The sequence below is a fragment of the Nuphar pumila genome, chromosome 12, assembly GCF_984573655.1.
Source record: "Nuphar pumila chromosome 12, dmNupPumi1.hap1.1, whole genome shotgun sequence".
NCBI classification, from domain to species: domain Eukaryota; kingdom Viridiplantae; phylum Streptophyta; class Magnoliopsida; order Nymphaeales; family Nymphaeaceae; genus Nuphar; species Nuphar pumila.
In genome coordinates, this window is record NC_143260.1 from 101,198,132 (window position 1) to 101,220,320 (window position 22,189).

Consider the following 22,189-nt stretch of genomic DNA (forward strand, 5'->3'; position numbering starts at 1 on the left):
CAGACTAGCAACAATGGTATAGGCTTGACACAAAAGTGATATCTTACATTACACCCCTGCCTAAGCTTGACCGTCTTTGAGTAAGAAACCATTGCATAAAAAAGAAACTGCCCTCACATAGTGCACTCTGGAAGATCCTCGCTTTGTGGCTCACTCTTATTGCTCCGCTCCTACAACCAGACAACACCCTTTAGTCTATGTCACTCATAGGTTGGTTTAGCTTTTCTCTCTTGAGACTATTTTCCTTACCACCCACTACACTCGCACTCCATGCTACACCTGCTAAGCATGACGAATTACGATTTCCTCTTCTGTGAACGGAGCCTCACTATGATGTGATGCAGGAATCACTGATACACCGGCGTAAAGGGCTGATAAATGGGACAAGCAGCTCGCGGATCTCCTCGACTAGACTCATCACATTGTCAATCAAGATCATAAATTGTACTCACGGAGCTGAGCCATGAACTGCAAGTGAAGAGCTACCAAGCTGAGCAATGCATTCACGTAGTCTCATCAAGCATGTATCTTATGTATATACGCTATGATTTTCGTTCAGTTAATGTTGTAGAGCACTTGGAAGAAGATGGTTGAATGTTCAAATCCAGTTGTTCTCAACATTTACAATACTAAATGAGCCCCATTTAAGCTTGGGTTGGCTTGTCATTAGCTCAAACCTGATCTTGAGCTGAGGTTCAACCTCATTGAGCATGCTCGTTCAGTTACCAGGCCCGCCAGCGGAGAATCCAATCTGGGTATAAGACAGAAGCATCACTAGTTTGCCATGTAAGGTCTGCTCATATGGAAGCAGTAACGAGGAAGCATCGACGTTGTAATGACGTCGACAAGGGAAAACAGCGATGAGGTTAGAACATGGTGTGGAGGATTCCTCTAAAAAAAACGAGGGAATGGAAAAATGAGGTTGGTTTGCAATTTTAATGCATTTAGCTCATGCTTAATCTGAGTTAAACGAATGGGAAGCAAGTTAAACTCTTTATTTGATGGTTAATCCAAAATGATGGCCCTTCAGTAAGTGCAGATAACGGTCCGGATTTCCTCTTCTTACAGAGAGGCCTAGAAAATGAGGCGAGCTGCTCATGGCTCCACTCGTGCTCAGATTTTACTTGGCGAGCCGAACATGTCAGTTCGGATTGTTGGGTTAGGTTCATCCGCATCTGAATGGCTACACTCCTTTTGAATCCCTTTCGTAAAGAGTCTAATGTAATTACTTATGGAGGTTAAATTTTCAACATGCTTTAAATAATGGTATTAGAGCCTATAATCATTTGTTCTTTGTGAGAAAGACACGAGGATGAGGATGAAATTCCACTACATTGGGTGTGTGAGAAAGGGACTTGAGGCCCATATAACACCAAGAGAGATTTTTGTTGGAAGGGAAGTGAATTTATAAGCTCAGGAGCTTAAAAACATTATAACCCAATTTCACCTAGTAGATTTCTTCAATAGCTCCTTGGCTTTTCTCTCTTTTCTAGGAGAGGGTTTTGCCACGTAAAATTAACATGTTCTTCCCTTGCTATTGCATTGTGAATATGTGATGGTGAAGCTGGTTGTATAAGATTTAGGGTGAAAAGTTTGACAAGTTTATCATATTAGCTAGATTGGAACCTATTCCATCATGCAACATAGGCCATTCTAATTCTCTAGTTCATTATTTTCTTGCATGAGTAAACTGTAATCAATTCCAAGCTTTGAGACATAGGCCATTCTCATTTTCTCTAGTTCATTCTTTTCTTGCATGAGTAAACTATATTCAATTCCAAGCATGTAGACAATAATTCTTCAATGAATAAGATTTGGTGTATTTGGAGGTTTATGTGATTGTGCCGCCAAAATAGTTGTTGAATCCCTAAGAGATTCACAGAGGGGAAGCATTTCCACTACTGCTTTCCTCCCAACACATTTTTGATATATTATACATAACTCTTTAAAAAATATATATATTATACATGACAGATTGTAGTGTAGAACAAATGATTGAAGTCTTTGGCTTGCAAGTAACAGATTTAGGGTTCAAATCCTATTGCTTCCATCTTTAAAACAATGTATTTCTCTGTAAACAAGCCAGCTTGAGCTCGAGTTCAGGTCAGTAGGTCTAGAGTTCAATCCTATTACTTCCATCTTTAAAACAATGTTTTTTTTTAGTAAATAAGCCAGCTCGAGCTGGTCATGTCAGGTAACTTGCTCGCCAGAAAGTTGAATGGCATTACTAACGTGGTCCTCAGAGAACCGATTTCACTGCACGGTAAAAAAAAAAACTAAGAGGGTACATTAGCAAGTTCACCGCAGAGGTGCTCTTGGATTCAATGTCATGTCTAGAAGATTTTAAATGAGTACAGCTATGAAACAAAAGAATGAAGCAGAAAAACAACCAGATAGAGACCCCAAAGAATGGCTATATTACATGAAGTCTTGGCTACAATCCAGCAAATTGTACATCATTGAAACTGGTTTATCCTAATCTTATGATAAAACATAATTAAATCACAAAGGGAAACTAAATCATTCAGGGCAACAAGAAAGCACGCATGAACCTGCTGTATGTAATTGCATGGTGCATATATGGCTTCATTGCAAAATGACATCTTCCAGAAGTGGCACTAGCATGAAACCCCACCTTCCACATTCAGGGCAGTTGTATTAACCACAGAGCTGAGAACATAGAGATGTTATCTGAGTTTGAGTTGCATTGGCCAATTGATATGTATTCGCTCTCCCATTGTTCAAGCATGTCAAGCTCAACTGATCATCAGTCTGCAAAGACTGCAGCAAGAAGTATAATTTGTTGCTCAAGTATTCAATTTTCAAGCCATATCATGAAGAGACATTTTCAAATAAGATGGAATGACAGACTGGTGACAACTTACTGAGCAGGTTATGTTTTCAGCCTTGCAGTTCCACCTGGATGTTGGCACACAGCTCAAGTAATGGCACCAGGAACATTGATCGTTTCCATTAACTCCACGGAAAAGCATGGCAAAACCAACAGAATACCTGCAAATAGAGATCAGTCTTGTCCAAGAAGAAAATTCTATAATGGGTTGAATGATTGAAGTTGAACAGCCAATCTTAACAGTTAAATTCAATCATGACAACAAAATTCAAAAGAAAAACGGTAACTCAAATAATGGAAATACTATCTCAGAGTTGAATATATAAGAATGGGTTGTCATAGACGTCATCTCAACAATGGTAAATGGACAAAACATAACCAGCTTACAGTTCAAGAGTAAACTGTCATTTATACCCATGTATTCAGGAAATGGCGAGGGAGAAACGTGTTCAAAGTTTATATTGCACTCGTGTAAGCTGAAATAATTTTTAAGGATCAAGATCTAGCAATGAGAAGAATGACAGAATCCCATACCTTTCACTAGAGTGTGGCAATAAAACTGCTAATTTTGACCCAAGCCCGCATGATACTGCACGTTCTAATCACTTTTGTCCATCAGATGATCTTTAAGATTTCTGAACAGTTATATGTACAGAGAAACTAGCCTTATATCTGAAATTCATTGGGAACTTTGGCCAAGCCTGTCTGATTATGTATTACCCATTAAATTTGTTTACCAATGTTTTTCCAATTTCCCACCTTAAATAAATTTCAGTATGATGTAAATAGCCTTCAATTTAATTTTGTGTTTTCAGGTTGATTTCTCATGACCTCAGCCCATGTTTTGTGCAGGCACTTGTCCTCCTCTTTTACCATCTCCAACATATTCTCATTGCCAGTTTCTTCCAAGTTCCAACACATTTTCCCAATGTTCTGTTCACACTTTTCAAATATTTTCATAACGTGCATTAGACAGAGGTCTATTTTTCAAATGACACCATAAATTTGAGCAGCTAATCGAGTTCATACCATCATAATCAGAATGATGATGACAACCTTCCATATTCTTCAGTCTGGTACCGCATTATATAGAAAGGTTATCCCTAGAGCTGCATACTGCATAAGATGCTTTACAACAATGCGAAATGAATAAAATAGAAACCAAGCAAGAGCAACTTGGAAAAATTTACCGAATTTAATAAGAAAACCATATGCTCACTGTTAAGTATATAACATTATACAAGAAAGAATACAGCAAAACTGGATTCATAGGGCTGAAGTTTGAAAAAGAGGACTCAGCTCAAATCTAGTTCCTGCATGTTAAAAAGAGCCAGCATGGAAAACTAGGTATGTACCAATAACCAAAGACTCATGCATCACCACTTAAGGCTATCCAAAGTTGAAACATCAACTAGAACTACCAGGTATCAACTTCACATGCTACTCTATAGATGTCAGTCAATCATATAAGCAATACGCTGTAAATATGGCATCAGAATCAAAGTATTGCCAAATACACGGTGCTAGCTGATGGATTTCAAGCATCCATTGCAAAGAGCCTGGTTGGGTCCAAACTGCAAACACAACCAGTAAACAGAAGAGTATTGAGAGTTTGAGCATGTGTGCGTAACGATTATGTGTGTGATGACGGTAAGAATATGAGTTCTTGGATCACCACCAATTGAAACTTCAAATAGCACCAACCAAAGTGCCGAGAAAGACCACTCACAAGAACCACAAAGGTTCATACAAAATAACCAAAGAAAGGTACTCAACAATAAGAAGAAAAAATATATATTTTATTGATTGGAAATCACACTAAAAAAAACTTACATTATGAGGGGGCAAAGCCCCATATTTATACACAATGAGAATGGCTAGAAGGAGGGAGTCGTTGGGCTTCCAACGACTTTATTTTTTACTAAGTCAAACATTGACTAGTCAAAAAGATTATAAAATAAAAAAATAAAGACAAAATCCTATTCTAACTAAAATAGATCTATGCTAACTAAACTAAAAATAAACTAACAAAGATTCCTAGTTTATTACATATAATTTAACACTTCGCCTCAAACTTATGGTTAGATAACCGAAAGTTTGTCCAAGAGAAAGTGAAATCGAGGAGCAGCGAGAGGCTTGGTAAAGAAGTCTGTCAGTTGATATTCTAAAGAAACATAGAGAAGATCAATGGCGCCGTGTAGAAATTCCGCTCGCACATAGTGACAATTCATCTTAATGTGCTTGGTTCGTTCGTGGAATGTCCGGTTGCTGACGATGTAAATAGAACTTTTGTTGTCGCAGTATAGTCGTGATGCTTCTGTACTCTGAACACCCATGTCATGAAGCAAGCGTCTTAGCCATATTACTTCCATAGTGGTTGTGGTCATAGCTCTGTACTCAACTTCAGTTGATGAGAAAGAGACTTTTTTTTGCTTCTTGCATTTCCAAGAGATCAATGATTCACCTAAAAATACACAAAAATCAGTAGTTGAATGTCGATCATTAGGATCACCTCCCCAATCTGCATTAGTATAAGCAATTAGATCTAAGGAGAAAAAAGCAGATAAGAAAAGTCCTCGAAAAATGAAGGTTTTAATATATCTAATAGTACGCAAAACAACTCTCATATGAACAGTGGTAAAAGCATGCTAAAATTGACTTGTTGTGTGAATGACATGCACAATGTCAGGTCTTGTAATGGATAGATAAGAAAATGCCTCGACAAGTTGTCTCTAAGGTATTGGATTTTCAAGTGGTTCTCCATCATCAATCTTCATTTTGATATTTACAACTTCGAGAGTGTCGACCTATTTTTCATCTGAGATATCAGACATATCAACAATATCTAGAGCAAATTTAGATTGAGTTAGTAAATAGCCTCTAGAGGAATAAACAACTTCTATACCAAGAAAGAATTTAAAAAAACCCAAATCACTCATTTCAAAGTGTATTTTGAGAAATTTTTTAATATTATCAATTCTCTATTTATCAATACCAGTGATAATTATGTCGTCTACATAAAGGAGAAGGATAATAATACTTGCATTAGAGTTCTTAACAAATAAAGCTGTATTAGTAAGACAAAATTGAAAACCAAAATCAAGCATAACTTGACTAAATTTATCATACCAAGCTTTTGGAGCTTGCTTAAGACCATACAAAGCCTTATTTAAACGAAGAACAACCTTATTTAAACGAAAAACTTTTTCTTTAGAAATATTAATGCCAGGTGGTGGTTCCATATACACTTCTTCGACTAAGCTTCCATTGAGAAATGCATTCTTGACATCCATTTGATATATATATCATTTCTTTACAGAGGCAAGAGCTACTAAGGTCCGAATTGTGGTCATTCTACCGACTGAAGCAAATGTTTCTTCATAATCTATTTCATACTCTTAGGAATAACCTTTGGCAACTAATTGGGCCTTAAACCTCTCAAGAGTACCGTCACTCTTGGTTTTAACTTTATACACACATCAACAACCCATAAGTTTTTGCTTGGCGGAATATCTTGAATAGTCAAGGTATTCGCCTTTTCTAAGGCATTTAATTTCGCTGTCATTGCTTCAACTAATTAGAAGGCTCTATGTAGGAGTGTATTAAGGCAATATAAGCTTGATACTTTGGTGAAAAAGACTCACAGGACACAAAAATTTCAGGGACTTTTGCCACTCTAGATAATCTTCTTATTGGTATTTGTTCATGTTCTTTAGTATACTTTTCGAGAGCATATGGTTGTTCTAAATTATCCCGCATAGAGTATTGAATACAATCTTGATTATCACGAAATGATTATGTACTTATCATGTCATTTTGATCTTCTTGACTTTTATTAATATCACATTCATCAATCTTTGGAACTAAGTCCAATAAAAAAGAATACTCATCTATTTCCTTAGAGTTCTTACACTAAAAAAACTTTACTTTTACAAAAAAGATACATTTCTTGACACACACAATTTTTTAGTTTTAAGATCAAAACATCTATAGCCTTTTTGGTGATTTGCATATCCTAAAAAAATACAAGGAATAACACGAGGAGAGAGTTTGTAATTTTTGTCAAAAAAAATAAAATACTTGCACCCGAAAACTCTTAATCTAGAATAATCTGAAATTTGTTTGAAAAGTTTTTCAACAGGAGATATATTATTTAATGAAGAGGATGGCATTTTGTTAATAAGATAAACTGCAGTTAGAGTGGCTTCAGCCCAAAAAATCTTTGGTACTTGATGTGTATTGAGTAAAGTCTTTGTTGTTTTTATAATATGCCTATGCTTTCTTTCTGCTAAACCATTTTGTTGAAGGGTATAGAGACATGATCTTTGATGTGTAATACCATATAGATTCAAATAATCTTTAAACTCTTTTGATAAAAACTGTCCCCCCTGAATTGGTGCAAAAGATTGAAATCTCATTCTTAAATTGATTTTTTACTAAATTATAAAATATTTGAAAATGTAAGAAAACTTCAGATTTATGCTTAAGAAAATAGATCCAAGTATGTCTTGTAAAGTCATCTATGAAAATTACATAATAAATAAAACCACCTTCTAATATAACAGGTGCGGGTCCCCACACATCCGCATGTAGGTTAACTCAAGTGGTCGAGAAGAGACAAAGGTTCTTTCTTGAAAAGGTAATCTCTTCATTTTACCAAGAATACATTTTTTACATGTAAAGGTTTCAAAATTACAAAAAAAAAAAATTATATTTGAAAAAAATTGGATCTTGGATACACTAGGATGGCCAAGTCTCTTGTACCATAGATCCAAATCCATTTTCTGAACATTACAACATAATGTATTCTTGAGTATTTCCGAAAAATCCATGTAGTATAAGCCTCATTCTCTATTGCCTTCCCTAATCAGCTTCCCTGACTGGTGATCATGCACTTGACAACTACGAGAGGAGAAGAAAACATTACATCCATGGTCAAATAATTGAGAGACAGATAAAATATTTAGGTTAAGTTTAGGAATATATCAAATTTGTGGAATACAAAATCTTTTTGAGTTTGGAGAAATATTTTCAAAATTTTCTATTTCTTTGATTTCAAGAGATGTTTCATCAGCGGTAAAAACATTTGACCCATATGAGTTATGACATTCGGATAACATATCAATGTTAAATGTCATATAAAAAGAGGCACCTGAGTCAATGAGCCAAAGAGATTTACCGAGATTAGATATGCCGACGGAAGAGACTGCGGCTCTAGTGGATGAAAATGCTTCTTTGAATAGAGGTTGAAGTGCCTTCACTAATTGTATTAAGGACTAGGGATGGCAGTGGACCGGGGGAAAGCGGGGCCCCGCCCCGCCTCGCCCCGTTTGGACCGGGGATGAAGGGTATGAAACGGGGATGGAGGCGGGGATGAAGGTTAAAATCCATCCCCGTCCGGGGGTGGAGGCGGGGATGGACTGGCACGTTCCCCCGCCCCGCCCCATCCCCGCCCCGGCCCCGCCCCGGCCCATCCCCGCCCCGCCCCCGGCCCATCCCCGTCCCGGCCCCGCCCCATCCCCGCCCCCAACTCAGATGAACTGTTTACTAACCCTAACTCCCTTCCCTAATTTCCTAACCCTGGAGCCGGGCGACGTTACTGTGCACGTAGGACGCCGGGTTCTCGATAGCGTACCGGACTCCGGCCTGGGCGGCGAGGTGCATCACGTGGGTGAAGGCGACGAGGTCGAAGAGCTTGGCCAGGAGCCGGGCGTCGTTGATGTCGCCGGCGATGACGAAGACGCCGTGGTCGCCGAGGATTCGACGGCGGGCCTTCTTGAGCGAGGGGTCGTAGTAGTCGTTGAAGTTGTCGAGGCCGACGACACCGTCACCGCGCTTCCGGAGGGCGAGCGAGACGTGGGTGCCGACAAAGCCAGCGGCGCCGGTGACGAGCACGCTCATCCCGCGGGGTCGGGGACGGGGGCGGGGTCGGGACGGGGACGGGGCGGGGGCGGGGCGGGGACGGGGACGGGGCGGGGACGGGGACGGGGCGGGGGTGGAGGACATGAAACGGGGATGAAGGCGGGGGTGGAGGATAAAATCCATCCCCGCCGCGGAGGCGGGGCGGGGGTGGAGGATAAAATTTTGAGGCGGGGCGGGGGTGGAAACCTTGTCCCCCGCCCCGCCCCACTGCCATCCCTATTAAGGACATGCTTTCAATGGATTGTTCACTTGATTCTTGTGGAGGTTCGACAGAGGCAACATTCTTTTCATAGGGTTTCTTCAATTTCGAACAATAAGTTTTCACGTGTCCCAGTTCTCGGCAATAGTAACAAATGACTTTCCTTGTTTCAAATTCATTTTCTTGTTTCTCATCATTTGTTCTCCCATAGTGTGGGGATTTGTATGCACGATCATAGTTTTCCAGTCTAGATACGGCTAGAACTGAGTCATCATCACACTTGGAGATTCTCTTCTTAAGCCTATTATTTTTCATGCTTAATTCTTCTATTGTGTCTTCTATTGATGGAATCTTTCCTCGATAAAGAACATATTTGGTTGATTCAAATTTCGATCTTAATCTACTAATAAATTAGAAGAAATGCTCCTCATTTATTTGGTTTTGACGAAGTTCTATGTCTTGTGGATAATGCCATTTTTGTTCAAGAAGAGCCAACTCTTTCCATAATTCGGACAAGCTATTATAGTACTCTCTAATGCTCTTATCCCCTTAAACCATATTTCGAACTTTGTCTTGTAAGTTGCACACATGTACAATGTCTTTAAGATAATACATTCTCTTAAGATAATCCCAAGCATCGTTAACATTTTTTGATATCGACACTACTTATGAGCCAAGACATAATCTTGGCATGTCACATTCTCCATTCCTTTCACTTTTTCATAAGTGGTAATAACTTTGTTTTTCTCAACCTCGGTAAGAGGTATTTCTTTCTCACCTTCTACTTTTGTAAGGATTAGCTTAGGTTCCAAATCGGTTTCATCAACTAATCCCCACAACTCTTTTTCCCATATAAGGTGTTTCATAATTGAAGCCCATGTAGCATAGTTAGAATCGTTAAGCTTAATGGGTTTAATTGTGACATTATCATTGCCATCCATTTTACAAGGTTTGAGAAGAAAAAAAAAAGAAAGAAGAAGAAGAGAAGAGATAAAAGAGAGGATAATGAGTACTCCACCACCGATAACGAGCATGAGTGATCCTCCAAGCTTTTACATATACTTGAAAAGAACTTCACTTCTTTTTCAAACTTTGAATGACACATTTCCCAATGCACCGAAACTAAACTTAGCTTGATCACCAAGCTCTGATACGATGTAAGAATATGAGTTCTTGGATCACCACCAATCAAAACTTCAAATAGCACCAACCAAAGTGCCGAGAAAGATCACTCACAAGAACCTTAAAGGTTCATACAAAATACCCAAAGAAGGGTATGCAACAATAAGAAGAAAAAAATATAGTTTATTGATCGGAAATCACACTAAAAAAAGCTTACATTATGAGGGGGCAAAGCCCCATATTTATACACACTGAGAATGGCTAGAAGGAGGGAGTCGTTGGGCTTCCAATAGAGCCGTTGGAAGCCCAACGTCTCTTTAGTCTTTACCTTTTTGACTAAGTCAAACATTGATTAGTCAAAAAGATTATAAAGTAAAAAAATAAAACAAAAAATCTTATTCTAACTAAACTAGACCTATGCTAACTAAACTAAAAATAAACTAACAAAGATTCCTAGTTTATTACATATAATTTAACAATGAGTGCATGTATATGCACGTGTATGCATGTGAACACACACAACCCTGGGTAATAGAGTCTCCGTTGACCTAGATTTAGGAGTGTTAACAGATTTGGTTTGGCACATGATCAGCTAATGAGGTTGGATCTGATCAGGATTTTCAGATTCAACCCAATTACCATCCAAAATCCAACATCCTTTACATTGCAACCCATAAGGGCTTATCAGATCTGTATTAGGTAAAAATGTTTCTCCACCAGAATCCAAGTCCAACGCTAAATCCAATTAGGCGGTCTGATTATGTAGGGTTTGCTAATGTACACATCCAACCTGAATGACCTGCCAAGCCTAGGGAAGTTTTTCTCACAAGAGAAAAGGAAAAACACTTTTCTTGAAATAGAAGAGTAAAGAGGGACAGGGATCAGCTGAAATAGTTAGAAAGAAACACGAGAGAGGAAAACACAGTTAACATGCAGCTCTGGCCTACTTGATCCAACTCAACTAGTGTCTGACTCAGTCAATCTATAGGAAAAACTGCACGCTGGATTCTTCCCCGAGTCATTAGATAATTTTCCTCCTATTCAAAGACTCCCCTGTTCCTCTCCCACCACCAACCAAGCGAGAAAAATCACCCATCTCAAATCTGGTGCAACTCTTCCCCTCCTTGGCCCAAGTGGCTGAAAAAATATGCCTAGGGAAACGACCTTCCACTTGTCAAAATTCCATTTGAAGCATGCAAGAGACCTCAGATTTTTGAAGAAAGTACACCACCAGAGTAAATGTCATGAGGATCTGCATCTCACAGCACACAGAACAGTAACTTGCAAGATGGAAGCCTCCACTTTCAAGGTGCATTTGAACCAGCACCCTGTCCATAGTTATCAATCTTAAAATAACCACTGCCCTAGGATTAGGATCGTGTCCCCAGAAATATTTCTTGGAGAAAGGAGTCATCAGTGGTTCCAGCGAGGATAGACATACAAAAAGAGAATTATGGATAGACAATAATTTCTTGACAGAGAATAAATAAAATGAAAGGCCATGTTTATCATGCTAGTGTATCATAAGAAATAAAATCATCCCCATTCATGTCATGAATAAGATTATTAACAGCAATCCAGAATCAAATCTTATATATATATATATATATATATATATATATATATATATATATATATATATATATATATATAATCACACAAAAAGTTTCCACCAATTGTAGTTTTGGAGATTAACCCATAAGTTGTTTTACATGAATAAGGTACGCTTACAAATTTCTCCATGCATGCTCTTCAAAGGCATAACGAGGCATTTTTTACAAAATATACATGAGCAAGCCTTGAGGAGTTCATTATAATATCTACAACAAGGACAAGAATGTATTGGAAAGATACATAAAACAAAGAGGAGAAAGCGCTGCATTTTCTTTTTCCTTTTTTTCTTTGATTTAAAAGAAACTGATTCCAGAAATCAAGTAAAATGAAAAATAGAAAACTATAGCTTTCAGAATATAGAAAGAGAACCTGCAATGCTTACCCGATAATCAAGAGGACTAAAGCAACTACCAACAGTATGTATTGATAGATCTTGTGTTTTGGTTTGACAGATGTCATATCATATCCATGAGGCACATTTTTCCGGCTAACCCATCCATACTGTGGCCTAATCAGAAATACAAATCCAAGAAGAAATCCTGAAATAAATCCTCCAATATGAGCAAAGTTGTCAACATGAGGGAGGATTCCAACTGCTAGATTGATTGCAATAATAAACACAAGAGTCACCAGAGCTGCAAACTGAAATACATACAGACATATAGCATAAGCATTGACACTCTGCATTCAAAAAAATCATACACGAAGTCACAAAAGTCAAAAATACCTTATTTGCATAGATTGTCCAATTTGTGAGAAGCTCAGAAAGCATAGCTCCTAAAAGACCAAAAAGTGCACCTGATGCACCAACAGAGATACTAGATTGAATGAAAAGAGCTGACAAAAGGCTCCCACCAATTCCAGCGAGAATGTATAAAATGCCAATTCTCACTGCAAATGAAACAAACTTTCAGTCTACTCAATTGGCAAGAGAGTGAAGCCAAGGAATGACACAGGTATCACCAATCTCCATTAACAAGTACTAGGACAATTTCAAAATAACATGTTTCATTGTTTTTTTTACCCCAATAGCCCCCAAAATGCAACAAAATGACGCCATGATAATGATGTCGTGCTAATAAATCCTATGAAAACAGAATACGAAAAATGCAACAACCAATGCATTATGAAATTTACTCTTCCAATCAAGCAACCACACATAAAACACATAACATCAAAAAAAAATGGAAATGTTGTGCTATTCCTTCACAATAAATAATCCAAGTCTCAAGCCTCCCCAATAAAATCATGATATATAAACTTCTGTCCCAAAATCTGCACAAGCGTTCGATAAAGACTATGCTACCAAATGAACCAACCCTTCTCAACAGAGTGACATCAAATAAAGCTGACAACAAACCTTTAAACTACACAGTCCAATTTTTTGTGGCCAATTGATTAAATCTGCAAAATATATAAGTTTTCATACATAAACAGCATGGAAGCAGAAGCACATCTAGACAGGGTAATAGCATAGCAACCCTACACTGTTATTATAATCTGAAATCTTAAGAGGTTTAACAAGTGTTCAGGAGTTCTATTTGGTCTGGACAATAATCATTTCAGGATGTTTCCATTTGTCAAACAATTGCCTAAAGCATAATTGCACCTCACTTGTGGAAGACGAGAATAAAACTTATTAATAGAACCAATAGAAACTTCTAGCCTTTTTCTTTTGTTTCTTTTTGGGGAAATCAACAGTCAATATGTCATCAGCATTGATAATTTTAAAGAACACTAGATCACTAAATTGAGACTTTTCTAACAAATTTCCTGCAATGTCATATATGCATAGCACAAAACAAAAAACAAATTACAACAGCTCACACTGAACATTATAACAAACCAATACAAAATCAGATCTCACTATGTCCAAATTCAGCAATGCATAACAAAGATATGAGACATACCAAAACCAAATTCTTGTTCAAGACGAATTCCAATGAAAAGAAGACTCAACATATTTGCAAGTATATGAAAAACTCCACCATGCAACCAAATGCAGGTGATAAGACGCCATCCCTGGTGTCCTTGCACCACTTTACTAACCAGAAGAGCTCCCATTTTGTCCAGCCTGCGAGAACAGACCAAAATTTAGGTGTAGGCATGCTGTATTTTATTGCTAAATATTGTCAGAATGTCCACATTTTAAAGCCAAAATGATAAAATGGCAAAGGCCCATCAATATTGAAATTAGTATCTCAGCCACCTAAAAGTTAAAAAATAAAGTAACCTGAAATGCACTCCCTTCCACGTCATGCATCAAACACATATGATAAGCAAGTAGAGGATAAATCACCCAAAGAACTGGAAGATTGCCAGTTTTAAAAAATTGTCTATGCGTAAAAAGGGTGAAAATCTAGAAATGCCTAGGTACCTAAAGGGTGAACTAGGTGGACAACCTAAGAGATCTAGGCAACCCATGTGACATAGGCACTTTTTTTCTTCATACATTGCAATGCAGTTCTATATGACGCCTACCCACCTAGACAAGCCAAGTGATTATGTTAGGCCAATGACTAGGTATTGTCTAGTGCTTTTAGTCATGCACTTGATATTTTCAAAAATGAACATTATCAGTTGAGTGACAGCAAAACAATGAAACAATTCAGCAGAAGAAATCCTATCTAGACAAAATCCGACAAAGTTAATTAAAATTTCATGATACAGGGACAATTTAGAGAGTTATCAGAAAGAGATAACTAAAAAAGCAGATACTTTTGCAGGCTCATAACAACTTCAACCACACACATATGGAGCAGGGTGGGTGGGCATGCATGCACACACATGGATGTGAGTGTGTGCATACAGTGAATACAGTACACACGCTTGTTCTCAAATTCTCAAATATATTAGTTTCCAAGTGGTCATGATACTTGTTAATATAGAATTAAGTAACCTGAAATGCATTCCCTTCCACGTCATGTATCAAACACATATAATAAGCAAGTACAGCATAAATCACCCAAAGAACTGGAAGATTGCCAATTTTAAATTTGTGTCTATGCGTAAAAAGTGGGAAAATCTAGAAATTCCTAGGTACCTAAGGGGCAAACAAGGTGGACAACCTAAGTGATCTAGGCAACCCATGTGACATAGGAACTTTTTTTCTTGATACATTGCAATGTAGTTCTATATGATGCCTACCCACCTAGACAAGCCAGGTGATTATGCTAGGTCGATGCCTAGGTATTGTCTAGTGCTTTTTAGTCACGCATTTGATATTTTAAAATATGAACATTATCAGTTAAGTGACAGCAAAACAATGAAACAATTCAGCAGAACAAATCCTATCTCGACAAAATCTAACAAAGTTAATTAAAATTTGAGCCCCATAGCCATGATACATGGACAACTCAGAGAGTTATCAGAAAGAGATAACCAAAAAAGCAGATACTTTTGCAGACTCGTAACACAACTTCAACCACACATATATGGAGTGGTGTGTGTGTGTGTGTGTGTGTGTGTGCATGCATGCAAAGTTGCAAACACGTGGATGTGTGTGTGTACAATACACACTTGATTTCAAATTCTCGAATATATTAGTTTCTAAATGGCCCAGCCTCCAAAATCCAAATTATAAGTGCCAAATCATGATAGTTGTTAATATAGAATTAAACAACCAATTAAGAATGTAGAATGAACCCACTAAATGGTCAGATGGAACAATAAACAAGGAATTACAACCTGATGTAAACAGCACCAGTAAGCATATGAGTCTATTTAACACTATCAAAAGTAAAGCTAGTTGAGGGAAAAGGCTACAAAACACACGATAGACTTGTTCACAAGAGTAAACCCCAAAATGACTGTGAAGAACCAAAAACAGACATAATTTAGAGAACGCTCAGAGTAAATGGTGATAACCATGGTGACAATTTGCCATTTTGAAAATATAACGAGAAAATGTGATATTTTATCGCATATTTTTCTTTACTTTACATGATATTTATGTTTCTCTGAGCTAAATTTCAGAAAAAGGGTACTATTCTTTCACAAATCTCCTTTTTCTATTTTTAATTTCATTTTTTTATATGTCCTGATAAAAACTTGAGGAAACAAAAATCTAGAAAATATCACAAGAACTTAGAAGCCGCATAGTTGCTGCTTTAAGCTTCTGTCTCTATGGTAATAATACAGCAATTACAAACAGATTTGATCAGTAAACAAGAGATCCAATGACCATATGGCCCTAGCAGCAGGAAAACTAACCACAGACACTGTTTCAACTAGAGACAAGGGCTGACACTACCGTAAACTCGGTTGCTGCTTTAAGCTTCTTCTATCTCTATGGTGACAAGTGAACAATAGATCCAATGACCATATGGCCCTGGCAGCAGGAAAACTAACCACAGACACTGTTTCAACTAGAGACAAGGGCTGACACCGTATATTCAATAATTAGGTCTACAACCTATATTACTTGGACGCTAATACGAGTAGCATTGGTGACAAAGTTACGAAGCGTGGAAAATTAAATACACAAACATAACTATATACGTGCAAGTACTTGCACGCGGACCCGCACATGCCATACAAAACCTGAAAATTCCATTATATTAGTGTTTGTTATATTAGACAACAAAGATCCTATTTTTTGCACTCCGTTCAAATAAGAGTTGTGCCCGTACGGAATTCTGCTGTTTCTCACTATGATCTTTATCATCATCTCTATTCCCTTTATCAATTCTCCTATCCCACCTAGGTCTATGAATTTCACTATCAATTTCAAACAGGAAAGTACGATTTTAAAACCAAATCCAACAGTTTGCAATGCCAAACAAACAGAGAAAATAAGCAGAAGACAGAAGACCTTCATCAAGGTAACAATTATAACATATGGGAAAGCAAAAGAAATCAGCAAAAATGAAGAACCCAAAGAGAAGAAAAGTTGATTTTTCTCACGTCAAAGAAGAAGGCCCAAGTAGTGGATTCTCCTTGAACGGCTGAAACGCGAATCTTCCCAGGAACCCAGCCACGCAATTCCCGCTCGTCTTCGGGCAGTCATTGACGTACATGGTGACAAAAAAGACGGCAACATTCGCAAGGATGAAAAAGGGGACGAGCCACGGGAACCAGCTCCCGGCGGGCTCGCGCTCAACAACCGCATACACCACCGGGTGATCACCCTCGACCGGATGAACCACCTTCCCGCCTCGATGCGTAGGCGCCTTGCTCTCGATATCGGAGGGACCTCCGCTCCCCATTCACACAAAACCCTCGATTCCCCCAAATACGGAAAAAGAGAAAAACCAAACTGAAAAGCGACAATGAATTCCCACAATCTACCAATCAATTCAGCGAAAGAACGAACTCTCAAACCAAAATCAACACAAATTGAACAAAAAAACAGGGTTAAACAATCAGAAAAGAAAGAATCTACTGGCGAAGGAAACACGAAAATATCAAATAAATTCCTCTATATCGAAAGAAATCAATCCGAAGAATGACAGAATCAACAATACAAAAGACGAAGAATCGCCACAAAAGAGCAATCGACGCCCCGAGATATGAACCGATCAACAAAAAGAGAAGGAAAAAAAAAACAAAACGAGACGCGATGAATCAAAACCAACAGAAAGAAGAAGAATTCAAATGGAAAATGATCGAGAGAGGGAGAGAAGAGAAACCGATGATTTAAATTAAATCAGATAAGTAAATCGTAAGAAAAATTTAAAAAAAAAAATACGAGTTAAGGAAAAGACGCGTGAAAGCAAAGAGTGTTGGGATACTAAGAGGAGTTGGATTTGGTTCACCAAACACCTGGTTTTCCCCCTTTCCCTCCTTTCTTTTCTTTCTTTTTTTTCTTCTATTGTTTTTCTCCAGAGACGAGTCGAACCAGGTGGGGGTTCCACACGTGCGCCAGATTTTTACCTCTCTGCTGTCTATGGAAGGTGAGAAGTAGGGGTGTCAATGGGTCGGGTTTTTGGTTCTGACTCAGACTCAAACTAGATTTCTGACCCGGGTCTAATCGAACCCACAATAAGAAAAACCATATTCGGATCCTATAAAAACAATCAGACCCGGATCATACTTAGCAAAATAATATTTTTTTAGCATTTTACATTGAAAATTTGTGGATCTTAATTGAAGCCCGAGTATGGTATAACATTTCGCAAACCATACCGGAAACCATGTATTAATCTGACCCTTCGGGTCCAACCCGGATTCTAATAAGGTTTTTCTTATTTATCACCGAACCCTGAGCTTATAGCGTTTGGTACTGGTCGGATCCGGGTCAAACCCGACCCATTGACACCCCTAGTGAGAAGGGAAGATTATAAACGATGAGTCGTGTCTCGTCTTCTACCATTTTTACCACAAGGGATGGGAGGGTGGTAAATCTCCCCCACAGTGACAAATATAGCGAGATTTATGAAAATCTTGCGATAATATCGCAAGAAATTGCTTGAAATTTTAAAACACCAATTTGTTGTGGGATTTTCAAAATATCGTGAGATTTATGAAAAAAACATAAATACCGCAATTTAAACGCAATATTTATGTTTTAAGCGGCTATTTATCATGAAAAATCATGTATTTTTATTTATAAATATTTTTTATTAATATTTTCTTATAAAAATAAAATTTTTTATTTTTTAATTAATTTTTTATTGGGAAGATTTTGCCCCAAAAAAATGCGAGATTTATGATTTTTTTTCAATTTCTCACGAGTTTTTGAAAAACGAGAAATTGCCGATAAAAACGTTTGTCACTATGATCTCACGTACCGAAATTAAGGTGCTAGAAGCTATGTCGCAAAAAACACATTGACACTAAATCAACCGGGGGGCAGCTGGATCAGGTGTCTATCATGTGGCACATTTTGGATGTGTTGCTTCCCTTGACCGTAGCCGTAGGGATGGCAGTGGATCGGGGGACAACTGGGCTCGCACCGCCTCATGACCGCGTTTGGACCGGGGATGAAGGTTAAAATCTATCTCCATGCGAAGATGGGGGCGGGGATGGACTTATGCTTTCTCCTGCCCTGCCCCGCCCTATTTCAAAATCCTCGCCTTGCCCTGTCCTGTCCCGTCCCCAATCCTTCAAGTGATGACTATAGACCAAGGGAAGACGGGGCCCTGCCTTGCCACCGTTTGAACCGGGGATGGAGGCGGGGTGGAGGTTAAAATCCATCCCCGATGGGGATGAAGGTCCCCTGCCATCCCTACTACCACCCTCCATCTTTTCCACACAACCTCTCAGCTGTGACTCAATATAATAGCATAAGGTGGGTGCTAAGTGCAACCTTGACCCAAAACCTCTTCAAGAGACTTTCACTATATGTCTGAGCTTGTCTTTGAGTAACTCGTGACTCTGTCGAATCAACTGGATTACTTGGCTGGGTCACGTTAACTTTTATTTTATATAAAATATATAAATATATGTGTATATTATTTATATTTTATAGTATTTTACTAATATATTATATATTTTATAATATATTTAATATAAAATTATATTAATATATATATATATATATATATATAATTATATTTATATGTATAATATACATAATATTTCTATTATATTTTATATAATATATGCAATTATATATAAATTATACTATATATGTATAAATTATACTTTGTGAGCTGGAGTTCGGTATCACCATTATTTATGAAAATTGATACATTTTACCAAGACAATGTCAAACTCACATGCCCTTGGTTGAGCATGAATTATACATGGACCATGTCAATGGGCCCATCTAGACATCACTAGGTAGGATTTTCTAGACTCATTCATGGCCAAGTTTTCAATTGTTTGTTGTAACCCTATTTTTTTTTTTGAAAAATATTTGTACTATCCTTTGAAAATAATGGTATTTTCACAATGTAACCTCAAGATATGGCAATATTTCTCTCATATCCACCCACCTGAATTCTTTTAAAGATTTTACTCTTTCACTAAACCATGATCTAATGAAACTCAATCTTTCCAACCAAACTGATATCCACCTTACATTGAAATAGCTAAACTCAAAAGTTTTAGCAAAACTCTATTTTTTCCTACCAAATATGAGATTCACCTATATATCAAAATAGCAAAACTTAGTTTTGAAACCTATTTTTTTTACAATTACTACTTTCACTCCACCTCATCATTCTCTTGACCACCACCACAATCACTATTTGGATGTAAGGCCGTAGCAACGGTGGGGATGGTGAGAGTGGATATTGGTGGCAATGGTGATATGAAAGTAGTAACAATGATGAGGATGGTGGTGGTGGCCATGCTGATGATGATAATGCCAATGATAATGGTGGTGATGACAATTATGATGGATGATGGTGGTGATGATAATGGTGAAGTGGTGGTAGTTGTGATGCAGGAGAAGTGACTGTGGTTAGGGATGACAGTGGGGCGGGGTGGGGGACAAGGTCTCCACCCCCACCCCGCCTCAAGATTAGAACCTCCATCCCCGCCTCCATCTCCGGCGGGGATGGATTTTAACCTCCACCCCCGCCTTCATCCCCGTTTCATGTCCTCCATCCCCGGTTAAAACGGGGATGAGGTGGGGCAGGGCGGGGATGAGGCAGGGAAATGTGGCGGGGACGGGGATGAGGCGGGGCGGGGAAAAGGGTACATCCATCCCCGAACGAGGATGGATTTTAACCTTCATCCCCGCCTCCATCCCCCTTTCATATCCTTCATCCCCGGTCCAAACGGGGTGAGACAGGGCGGGGCCCGCTTTCCCCCGGTCCACTGCCATCCCTAGCTGTGGTGATGAAGGGTGAAGTGGAAGAACAGTAGTTGTAACCTGGCTCTGCTTGTCTGGTAGGAACAGCTAGTGCATGTCACCTTGTGTTTGTGATGTTGCAGGTTCAAAATCCAATGATACAGTTGTATAACTGATAGAAGCTTGCCTTTAAAAAAAAAACAAGCATGACAAACCGAGTTTTACTAATTTGGTGTATAAGCGTATATCTTGTGGCTAAGTTGTGAAATAATATTATTTTCATGAATAGTACGGTCATTGTCTTTATTTTTTATTTGCAATATTAAATATCAAAACGCCTTCAACAGTGCAAATTGATCAGAACGCTACTTTTTTTTAGAATTAATGCATAGGAATCAAGCAAGTAATGTGTTGAACATTTGGATGTGAAAACTGAATTGCTTGAAGCTCAGTATCATAATTTTCTGTGTCACCATCTTAAATGTTTAAATTCCCCAAATAGTTGTTTTTAAATGTTTGAATTCCTCAAGGAGTAAATTGAGTATCACTAATCTTAAACGTTGAATTCCTGAAAAGGATGTTTCTCATATTGCTTACCAAATTTATTAAAAAATTAAGAGAGAAAAAAGAAAATCTCTCTCTCTCTCTCTCTAACCATCTTAATCAGTTCATGTAGTCATGAATGCAACTGTTTTGCTTAATCTGACCATATAACTGCAATCTCCATAGTTTATTTAGCAGAAAATATGTAATTTTAATAACCAAATGGGCCATTTAGATCTAGGGATATACAACTTCACAGCCACGTTGCATAAACATTTATTTTCTCATAAAAGTCAAGTTTTTGTTTAAAAATTAGATGTAGAACATGTTTTTCTACTAAAAAAGCAACGATAAATTGTACTTAGAGGGGGTGGGGGTCTGCTTAACCTCAGGTTGCACTTAGTGATTCAGATTAAGCGAAAAAAGATATGGCAACTATGATTTTTTTGATCAACGGGTGCTCTCCATGATTGGTAGGAGCTGTCAGTGCACGTCTCCCTATAGTGGGACGTTGCAGGTTCAAAACCCAAGGGTACGTTGAATATAGGAGTCTGCACTTGCCTTTAAAAAAAAACTATGACTTTTTTTTTTCAAAACCAGGTAAGGTTGGTAAAGACGTGCCATCCACTCTAACCAATGTGACTAAGTGTGTGTGAATGAGATGCACAACCAACATGAGTCACATGACTATAGCCCCAGTTGTTCCAACCACTTCACCCGAAGTTGAGGTGAGCAAGTTTCTTAAGTTGACAATCATATTGGTCAGCTATCAAAGCCCACAAGCTATGGCACTGGTATGTATATATATATATATATATATATAGAGAGAGAGAGAGAGAGAAATGGGTCCATGCATTTGGTGCTATATCACATGCTAAATGAGTTTTTCAGCTTTTCCGGTGCTTTTTATGCGGTTTTGGTCCCATAAATGTGTTGGGCATGGTCAATTTACTAAGAATCTACACCTCGATCATATTTTGAATGGAAAATTGATGTTTGGAGCCTTAAATTTACAAAGATTTTGGACAGTTGATTTTTGGAACTTTATAAAAACCTACCCATGTGTTGGAATCAATCGCTTCAAGAACTGGTCACATTTGTAAGTTCAGAATTTTAAAATAAAATAAAATAAGCCCAAAAAACCTATTTTGCACGCTGTTTAGCACCAACCCATTACTCTCTCTCTCTCTCTATATATATAGTGATAGTTGCCTACCACTTTTTTTGGCCTATCACCGGCCTATCATGAGTGAAC

General features: G+C 38.1%; 1 protein-coding gene across 2 annotated transcripts; it reads right to left on the reverse strand.

Annotated features, from left to right (window-relative positions):
- Positions 1–2,377: 2,377 nt before the first annotated feature.
- On the reverse strand, positions 2,378–17,551 carry LOC149821336 (RHOMBOID-like protein 1). 2 transcript variants are annotated; one of them, XM_089983773.1, is made up of 6 exons: positions 16,614–17,551; positions 13,619–13,782; positions 12,436–12,506; positions 12,091–12,350; positions 2,886–3,012; positions 2,378–2,781 (listed from the first exon to the last, which is right to left on the reverse strand). In XM_089983773.1, exons 1-6 carry the CDS (start codon positions 16,913–16,915, stop codon positions 2,659–2,661), a joined length of 1,047 nt encoding a protein of 348 aa, XP_089839899.1. In that variant the 5' UTR covers positions 16,916–17,551; the 3' UTR covers positions 2,378–2,658. The 2 variants fall into 2 exon arrangements, with proteins under 2 accessions (XP_089839899.1, XP_089839898.1); XM_089983772.1 differs by having other exon boundaries at positions 12,436–12,599.
- Between the last annotated feature and the right edge of the window lie 4,638 nt (positions 17,552–22,189).